This window comes from Cicer arietinum, chromosome 7, assembly GCF_000331145.2.
Source record: "Cicer arietinum cultivar CDC Frontier isolate Library 1 chromosome 7, Cicar.CDCFrontier_v2.0, whole genome shotgun sequence".
Lineage (NCBI taxonomy): Eukaryota > Viridiplantae > Streptophyta > Magnoliopsida > Fabales > Fabaceae > Cicer > Cicer arietinum.
In genome coordinates, this window is record NC_021166.2 from 6,049,279 (window position 1) to 6,059,955 (window position 10,677).

General features: G+C 32.3%; 1 protein-coding gene across 5 annotated transcripts; it reads right to left on the reverse strand.

The window, feature by feature from the left end:
* Positions 1–332: 332 nt before the first annotated feature.
* On the reverse strand, positions 333–9,268 carry LOC101511272 (uncharacterized). Of its 5 annotated transcripts, none has more exons than XM_027337087.2 (16): positions 8,910–9,263; positions 8,327–8,630; positions 8,111–8,239; positions 7,529–7,736; positions 7,017–7,163; positions 6,222–6,296; positions 4,590–4,661; positions 4,310–4,381; positions 3,983–4,054; positions 3,793–3,864; positions 3,460–3,531; positions 3,280–3,351; positions 2,517–2,660; positions 2,079–2,150; positions 1,266–1,412; positions 333–840 (listed from the first exon to the last, which is right to left on the reverse strand). In XM_027337087.2, the coding sequence occupies exons 2-16, from the start codon at positions 8,522–8,524 to the stop codon at positions 647–649; spliced, it is 1,746 nt and encodes a 581-aa protein (XP_027192888.1). In that variant the 5' UTR covers positions 8,525–8,630; positions 8,910–9,263; the 3' UTR covers positions 333–646. The 5 variants fall into 5 exon arrangements, with proteins under 5 accessions (XP_027192888.1, XP_004508414.1, XP_027192887.1 ...); XM_004508357.4 differs by having other exon boundaries at positions 8,998–9,262; XM_027337086.2 differs by having other exon boundaries at positions 8,830–8,957.
* Between the last annotated feature and the right edge of the window lie 1,409 nt (positions 9,269–10,677).

Genomic DNA, 10,677 nt, shown 5'->3' on the forward strand with positions numbered 1-10,677 from the left:
ACGTGGTATGTCGACAACATATCAAATGTTATTCAGAATCATATAAAACGACTATCAAATGCCATCTCGCAAGGATCTTATATTAACACTAGCCAGTAACCGTGGCTATAAGATCAAAGCATTGGGATGTAGATATGCAAAATTGATTGAGCTTACATATAAGGGGGAAAAATTCACATGCACCAACTCTGTTCTCGGCCCAATCTGGACCATCCGATCGAGATCGGACAGTCACACAATAACTGACTGTGTGAATGCGTGCAATCAACAACTACACATAATCCAAGTCCCAAAAAAGACAATTATTGTAAAAGGAATAGACATCACCCCTCTGGTTCAAACATTTATTTACATACATGAGAATGCTATTACATAATGCACAGACAACATAGATAGTCCCCACACGACATATACACCTGGGGGAGAAAAGGAAAAAAAATGTACAATTTTTCTTAGACGGGAAAATACAACCATGCAAAATAAAGCATAATTACACTCTTGCATGGCAAATACTGTAACTGCTTTTTTTTTTTTTCTCTTCAGAAATCACCCCTTATCTTTATTAATATTATTGTTTGTTCATCAGTAGCTATAAATATGTACAGAGAATTGTTTGTTCATCAGGTAGAGAACATAATTCTCTCAATTACCTTGTCAAAGCTGGCCGAAAGCTTATCAAATTTGGAAGATCAGCTGAATGGAGCTTCTTAATTTCAGCTGCAGTTACCTTGCAAGACTCCAAGGATAGAGTGCATAGATTCTTTAAAGGCTTCAAAAACCGCAGTCCTTCATTGGTTACGCGGGAATTTGAAACATTTAGTGATCTCAGTGCAGTCATTCCTGCATTCAGATATAGCTAGTGTTAGCAAAAGCAGAACAAACCTCTTCATTTGATCCACCCACGGGGCAAAGAAGGAATAAAAAAGCCACACAAACAAATGATATTCTCCTAATTTTTCTTTTCTTTCATTTAATTCTGTTTCTACTAGATTTAGTTGTCCATGATCAATGGGTCACATGTATTTCTGCGATGCTTATAGCTAATATGTTAACCTTTTGTACATGAAAAATAAGTAACACTGGTATACCAGTGGAACCCTCATTACATGTAGTGCTCAATTATCATTCAACTTGAATTTGCAAGGAGTAATAGATGGTTGACTAGACACTCAAGTTTGTATTACATATGCCAAATCATTTAGATCATTATTGTTGAAAAGAAGATGCAAGGAAGATATGAAGTAATGAAGACATGCAGAAAATACCAGAGATTAATTCCAAAGTTTTATCTGTTAATTTGCAATTCTGGGACAGGTTTAGCTGTGTCAGGGAGACAATTTCTCTAATATTTTTCATGCCTGCATCAGTTAATAATCCACCACATATCTCAAGGGATTGCAGGTTCTTGAACGCTGCATGATGCAAAAAAGGAAATAACATTTAAACGACCAAGATAAATTTCTGCAGAAGATTATGTAGACCCATACTTCTCATATTTCAATTAGTGTTCATTATATTCGATATATTACCAATTAAATGAAAAATAATGAAAAAATAAGCTAGTCTTAAATGAGGTTTCTGAGTAGTACTACCTAGTTTATTTTTGTATTTATTTTGGGTCATTAAACCGTTTAGGCACAATAAAAAGAAAATGAATACATTCTATCCAAAAGTAAAAAAGAACCGGCTTGTTGAGTAGCAAAGGCCTGTTTTGTCCAGTTCACCAGTTTTACATTTTTTTTATAAAATGAATATCATAAAGAACAGAAGCACAGATTTTACGTATCATTCATTTATTCTCTTGAAAGCAGTTATAACAGTTCATAAAAAATGCGTGCAGCCCAATACTCATATGATAAACATCAAATAACTAAAAACCATACCACCATGGGAAATGCTGACTTGCCGAGTATTCTTGTCGTTATTCATGCATTATCATTTCAAGTTAGACTACTTGGTTAGACATTACAGTTTAGAGAGAGAATTAATATTATAATCAGGTACTTTAAAGAAATACACAGTTAGCATACACCGAATGAACGAAGGAAAACAATAGTCTGAAGTTGGTATATACATACATCGCAAATATGCAGTTCCAGAGTCAGTAATACGGGCTCCAAAGAGATCCAATGTTATCAATCCACTTAGACCTATGCAAGACGACAAGAGCCTATCAGACAGGAGCAGGTAACAGAATGTGTATATCAAGAAATTAGTGAAGGGAATATTGGGCTAAGGTTGAGTAGAGAAGTTGGTTCTTCTTCCTCAGGAAAGGGGTTTTCTACTGTTATTATCCATTTAGTTTTCTATTTCTGCAAGGAGTATAACTTCATCCACTATCCACTTCTTTTGTTGCTCACTTATTGTAACAAGGATTTGTTCCCTATGGTTTAGTTTATTCAATCTTAATACCATTTCTTATTCTTCTCTATATTTTGGTATCTATCAATCACAAGTGAATCTGTGTGAAAGATAGACGTGGCTGGTATATGAGTAACACACAAGGAAATGCTTACTTGTAAGATTTGCCAGTCCAGCATCAGTTATCTGTCGAGCATCCAGATTAAGTGATTTAAGACATGTCAGTCCTGAGAGCCTTTTCAGGCCATTATCAGTTACTGCGGTAAATGACAGATTCAAATCTTCCAGTTTGTTTAAACCTGGACAAAAGCAAGAACCAATTTAGACATGCATTGCAAGCACTGCCTGTGAATATATCTAACAAAGACAGAATCAGATAGATGGACACAAACTTTTGATTGCAAGTAGATGCAACTGAAAAACATATATTCATAAATAGACAAAGAAACTGTACAATTATAAAAACAAGATGCCTTAGATCAAATTAATGTCAGCACACAGCAACCCTGTCTTAGCACTGCTGGGGGGCATCTTGGCAAATTATTGACACATAATTTTTCTTTTTATAAAACTTCACTTATATGTGTAACTATATGGGCTTTCTGAAATGTATCAAACATATTATACAAGAATCTATGATCGCATTCCTAGATTGAGTCTTAAAGCACACAATGTCAATTTATATGCTAGAAGCTACAATGAAGAAGCTGAATAACAATGTGCTTAACTGAATCATACTATACAAAACATAGAGTAACTCGTAGCCATCACTAGCACTTTAATGATTACGTAGCAGTCAAACATTTAACCAACAGATATAGAAACATATGAATGCTACAATATGAGTTTATCTGCCAATAAACTCACTGTACTGAATTTAAATTCTCATTTGCTTATTACAGGGTTGTTTCTATCAACCTGATATATATCGAAGGCCGCTGTTCCCAACTTCAGTGTCAGACAACACAAGGCTTTTCAAGAGAGTGAGGCCTGAAAGAACAAATAACTATAAATTTGATACTATAGGCAATACTTGCAATCCAAATATTGGATTCCTAAAATCTAGAAAAAGGGAAAATGTGAAACATAGCAGTAAACCTGTCAAATTAGCAAGTCCTTCATCACCGATCTGGCAAGAGTCCAGATTCAAATACTCCAAATTTGTTAAACCTGTCAGAGAAGCCAATTAAAGATCTAAGGTACAGTTGGAAAAAAAAACAATAAACAAGTTTCAGTCATGATTATAGTCAATATGACAAAGCTGAATATGAAATAAATTGAGTATGAAACAAGACTCTTGGCATCTGAAAATTGGGAGGGGGTGGTGGGAATTCAAAAGATAAATCCACAGACAGACTGTGCAAATCAACAGAGGAAATCAGCTTGTGGAAAAAAAGTGTCATTCTTAAAAGAGTTTGAGGTATGAAGAACCTTTTAGATGAACTAAGCATGCGTCTGTAATCTTGTTAAATGCAAGACTTAACCTCTTCAAGGTTGTAAGACCTGCAGGAAAGGGAATATATGCAATAAAACTGAGAATTTGTTGCTTTGTCATCCTTAGAGAAATAATTATGGACACAGCATGAGAAGTTCTCATATTTGGACTATATATTCAAGTTACCAGAAAAGTTCTCAAATCCGTCGTCAGAAAGACCGCATCTGTTGAGATTCAAGCATGCCAGGGCAGCTAAGGCTGTACGAGAAAGAAACACATGATCAAAGAACTAACCAATAAAATTTTGGACATTGGAACAGTGATAAGCAAATATGAGATTCCAAGATCAGATATAGTTAGCATTTGGATTGCAAGTCAGATTTGTCAAATCATTAATTTTCTAAATAAATTTAACGGAAAGCTCGAGCATTACAATATGGCGTCCAGAACAAAAAAGTTGATGTCTAAAATCAAGAAAAAATTAAATAAGAGAATGAAATGAGAATTTTTTACCAGAAATATACTCAAAAAATGCAGCAGTAATATTGCATCCTTCAACATTTAATGTGGTAAGCTTCTGCAAACCTGTAAACCAGAGAGGAATACCCCAAGCAATGTAATAATACATTAAGCAAACTGCTTTTATAACTTATTCAACAAAATGAAACTCCATTTTGATGATAGTAAGAGAATAATATGTTTTCACTTGAGTGGCATTACTGCTGTAAAATAGAAGCAGCAGCTATATTCATTTTACAACACTTGTAATGGATGACAAACGCTATGGAAATACCTCTTAAGTAAGAAATCCCATGATCAGTAATACTGCTGTTGGAAATTTGCAACTCCTTTAAATTAATAAAACCTGAAACATTTCATACTGACAGTCAACTCAAATGTGATCTATTAGACCACTTATTAATAATTAATAAACATTATAATTTGAGACTCAGGGAGGTTGGGAAGAGTACATCAAATAATATGGCAGTTATGCATTGTGTATGGCAGTTACATATTGTATTTTGACAGTTTTGCATTTGCAGAATCACAATAAATAGGGATGTTATTGGAAAAGGGAGGGCAGGTAATTATTTAGGATTGGATATTGATTGGGAGTGACCAAGACCCTCGAATATCTTGGAAGGAAACCATTTGCAATCATAGACCATCCTATCTCTAATATTGTTTCTGGTGTGTTTCCTGTCAGTGGTCCTCTATTTCTGAAAAAGATTTTCCAGAATTTCAGTGATAATAAATTTGTTGTCTGCCTTCTAGATTTATCAATATAGAGACCAGTTTCTATCATGATCATGGCCTAGCCTTTTGCATCCAAAAGTACAGATCAAAGAGAAAGAATTGAATTAGGTAATCTCATGTAACTTAATAATATTAATCAAGTTACAAGACTAAATGTTCTTCAGTTATAAACTCAACAACAATTAACTACAAAATATTCAACCATAAACATGGACATTCATGCCATTACGTGCAACCTCAAAAACTTGTTAGTGGGAATCAATACTGTGCTGTTATTATGTATTATCTAGAAAATTTGATAACGTTTACCAGTTATAAAAAACAAAGGAATTATTTAGAAGATGATATTGCTTGAAAATCACTCACGTTATCAATATTAAATATAGTTTTCATTACCAATTAACAATTTAAATTTAACTGGTGCAAAACGTTTGTCTATAATTTCCTTTATCATCACGTACATTGAAAATTTAAATGTGTAAAATACAAAATCATGCACTTAATAATAATTGAAAGAGTTGAATTCTTAAATGGATGAAAACATGTGGAACTTAAAATTAGATTGCTGATCTAAATGAGAGCTCAAAATCAAGTCATTTACATAGGCCAACAGGACAGCTCTCGGTGCCAAAAGAACACAATAAAGAATCATACATACCTAAAGACTACAGAACTTATGCATTGTCCTACTAAAGATGATATTTTTCAGTTGAATGGTGTTAACTTTGTGATTCTAACTCTCTTATTTTTATGGTTTTGATTTGGATTTATACAATTATCATGTGTGTTTAAAGAGTTATTTGGTCGTTACTTGGACTTTATAGTGCATTTGAATGCAGAGCGATCAAACAGCAATAAGAAAGGAAAAGACCAAAATAAAAAAGGAAAGTGAGCCAATTAAGGAGAACAGTGTTCCTTCGAGTCTCAAGAGAGAATAATTCCCATTCCCCACCCATATTTTGGCTTGACCATCTCTATTTTCCAGCTGGAACATGAGTAAGAGACGATGTAATCAAGACACTAGATATCAAGTATGTCAGACAAAAGCTGAGTTCGGATAATTACTCATAAGCAAGATGCAGAGACACAATAATTCTGCCTCATAACAACAACATAAACTTAAAATACAACTACTGTGATAAAAAACACAACATCTTATGATCAATACCTGAGATAGCCTTCATGTCTGAATCCGTAACACATTTACAGCATCCAATATTAAGAGACTCAAGCTTTCTCAGACCTGAATTTAAACAAAAATCGAAGGAACTAAATCTATAACCTAGTAATTCCAAAATCAAGTTTCTATGAAAGCAAACCCAAAGCAGGAAAGCATTTAAAAACATCTAAATAATAAAGTTCGTAGAAACAGCCAATGAAGGTTGACCCAAAGTTCAATTCCTATTGGTGGTCCTCTATCAGAAGCCAATTGCATCCTAAATTGGCATGTCCTGACCTCATCCCTTCCTCCCTTAAACATTTTTTTTAAAATAAAAGAGGTTCTTTGAATGAATGTAGAACTTAATATTGCCAACTAAAGAATAATGATGATAATTCATCTAAAATAACCTTAAAAAATAGTATAACATTACGCAATTGATAAAAGATGATTAAAGGATAGTTAATGATTCAAAGAATATTGTGAACTCATCGGATGCATTTGAAATTTACAGCGAAAAACCAGCCAAACAATTACCTCTGTACAAATGGTTTAAGATTCGAGCAAGAAACAAAACAATTTTTGAGATAAAGTTTTATGGAATAACAATAATATTCATCTTCTAGCCTGATGAAGTTAATGTCAGGCCATACACGTAACCATCCATATCTCATACCTAACTATACATCAAAGAAAAATTAATCTTGTTAAAGACTACTAGATGTGAGGTTGGTTTTAACAATGTCAAATACGTAAGGAAGTTAACTTCTTACACATACTTAGCAAGATATCAAGAATAGAAACCTTTAAAATGAACAAAACCGCCATGAATATTTGAACACCTCTCAAGGTCCAACTTCTCCAAATTAACTAAGTTGGAAAAGGCACGCATTCCATCAGGTGTGACAGCACAGCTCTTCCTGATACTCAATGAAGTCAAGTTTGACAGACCTACGCAACAAATTTGCATTGATTGATTATGTTAATCGAATAGGACTCTTGATATCTATTTATGTAAAATAACTCCAATATTGCATAACATCCCATGAGGGTTAACATTCATGATTGAATTTCTCCAATTTTCTTTTGTAAGACAAATTTTTTGCATTAATAGTTTGGTTTTATTTCGTAGATATGATAGACAAAAACATCACCTGATTCATAGTTTTTATACATACAGAATAAAAGATAGGTATTAAATATCATCAAACTCAGCACAAATCCCATCTCATTTCAATAGGGTTGTATGATCTTTTTAAGTTACTACTCTGATTAAAAACTCTAATCAAAAGGAAAGAAATAGTAACTCTACCTACCACTAATATGTTTGAGTCCATGCTCTGAAAATTGATCACAGTAATTGAGGGTCAATGCTTGAAGATTTACGCAATCCTTTAGGAATCGCAGTCCATTGTCTGTCACATTAGAACCAGAAACATCAACTGCAAGTAAAGACAAACCTTGTGAAGCAATGACATCCATCCAACCATCATGCACTTCAACATATTCACCCAAGTAAACATCCTGCCATGCACAATACAAGACATGTTTGATAAGCAGGGTCATCTTTATAACCAAAGCTTCTTCTTAGTACTTATGTCAATTTGGATTGACTTATTTAAACTTTTCTACTAGTATAAACACTTGTGAGACACTTTGAGAAAGCTTATGAAAATAGCTTATAATATGTCTATAAACTGTTTTCAACTTATTTCTATAAACTATCCATGGTAGCTTATACATAAGAACTTATCTTTTGTTATATAAAAATAGCTTATACATAAGAACTTATATAAAAAGGCTTATGCTATAAGAGCTTAATTAAGTCATTTATCCAAACAAAGCTGTAAACCATAGCAAAACTTGCAATATCAGCAAGCCTGTAACACATGCAGTACCTGAAGAGCACAATCTCGAAAAGCATTGAGAGATGTTTCTGTAAGACAATGAGAATCCACCAGCTCATTGAAGATTAACTGGCTTATATCTCTCGGAAGAATAGAAAAGGAATCATATTTATGAAAATCCTGTGATATAACTTGTATCAAATATACTATATGATAAGAAAACAAGACAAACCAAACAGAAACAAAGAATTAAAAAAAAACATGCACCTCACGCATCTTATTTATGCATAAATCCATAAGAGAAGGACAGGTACCCCCTCCAGGACAATGATTTGCCTTAGAACGTAAACTTCTGGATCCTAACCATTTTGTACTGGCACTTCTACAGTACCTTCCAGATACTCCCCTGCGTAAATCATCTTCTATGACTTGTTGATCTCTCTTCCTAGAACAGATACCCCCCATCAGTTAATTTATATTTTATGATACCTTCCCTTGATTATTAATGCATGGAATGAATTTCGAACAAAGTCTAAGTTGCCATTTCAGAGCAAAATGTTGTTGGATTGAACTGCATGAAGAAATAAACAAATAAATAATTATATTAAGCAAAATAAACCAATAAGTCAAATTTGTGGGGAAAATAAAGAAATAAATAAAAATTAAAAAAATCAAATAAAGTAGGCCAGCCACAGTTTTGATGAAACAAGCAAATAGAAAACCATTAAAGCCACAACAATAAGGAAAATAATAATAACATGTTGATAAACCTAGTTTAGTAGTAGAAGTTTTTTGAACAGTTGCATATCACTAATTAAAGCACTAGTCTCATATCATCAAACTAACGAACATGATCAAGATGAATTTCTTCTATCTGTATTTCGATTTTGATTTTGTTTATCTTTGAAGCGTAAAAGAGAGTGTGAGAGTGAGCATACTTGGTTTGGTTTGGTTAGAATACGTCGGAAAGTTATTTCTGGAACGGAATTAGAAATAAAGAATATTAATTCCGGTGTAGTGAGTGAGAGAAATGGAAATAAGTAAGTGAAAGGAGATATTGTGATAGTAAGGAAGGGAACTTTAGAGAGAGAAAATGAATGAATTGGAGGAGAGAGAGAGAGAGAGCAGAGAAGCGAGGTTTGGTAATGAGAATGAGAATTAGAGAAAGAAGAAGGAAAAACCCAGCTGATGTATGACATGTGGCTCAATAGTTGAGTGTGAAAATCGGATAAGAACAACAATCAGATAAATGTGGATGGGACCCACTCTGGCGGCTCCCACTTCCACCCCTTCTGCTCTTTTCCAGCATTATTCATTGCCGATTACTCACGACGTCGTTTACCTTCTTTCTTCTTTCTTCTTTCTTCTTTCTTCATTTTATTTCAACCATACTTTCCTTGTAAATATCTTTAAATTAACAGTTAATTAAAACTTTTTTATTATTATAAATATTTAATTTTTAATCATAAATATAAATGTTTGTCGCTGTCATGGTTGTTTTTGCAATAACTTGTTAATTTAATTATTATTCTTGAAGAAAGTCTGATTTATAAACTTTTAATATTTAAATTAAAAATTATTTCACGTGATTATTTAAATTATCATAAGTTATCATTCATAAATTTTCAATTCAATTATAAATGTTAATATTGTCAGTACCACATTTGAGATTTCGTCCAACTCGTCTAGCTCTTTGAACGAGTTGAGGTTCTTCCGGTTCATTAATAGAAAGTACTTTTAACTCGTTCAAAGAGCTAAACGAGTTAATACCCTATTTTCTGGGGGTGTGACTTGCTTTCAAATCTATATCCTCTTTTTTATTACCCTCTTATTGGGTAAAAAAAAAAAGAGGATATTGATGAACCGAATAGACGAGTTGGACGAAATCTCAAATGTGATACTGGAGGTCATTTAGGTAGACATCAATAGGATGTATTTTTTTCGGTTAATTTAATGTATTTTGTTTCGTGCTATTAATATTATTTTGTTTAATGTATTTTCTTTTAAATTTATAATATAATTTACTATTTTTAAATTTAATTTTTTTAATAATAATAAAATTAATTTACTATTTTAATTTTAATTATTTTTAATTATAACAATATTTACTAATAATAACAATAATAATAATAATTATTGTTATTATTATTTATTAATATGTTATTATTAGTTATTAATGTATTATTTTAGTATTATTATTTATTAATGTATTATTTATTATTATTTATTAATATATTACTTAATATAATTATTAATTAATTTAATAATTAAATAACTCTAAAACAAAAAAAAAATTGAAAAACCCTTTGGGAGGTCGCATCTCCAGTCAGCGACCTCTTACTGGTGGAAAAAATAAACACTCTAACAAGTAGCGTTCTCAGGAAGCGATATTCCACTCTGACCAAAAAATAGGACATTTTAATATGTAGATTTGAAAATAGGGTATTTTGGTTAAAAATTTTAAAAGAGAAGATATTGATGTAAAAAATCCGATTCATGTGTACTTAAAAATAAATATCGAAGAGAAGATTCATCCACGTAGATTAATCTAAACGTTACACGTACTCAAATGTTTTATTATGTTATTGAGATGAAAATGTACTTTGGCTAACACTCTT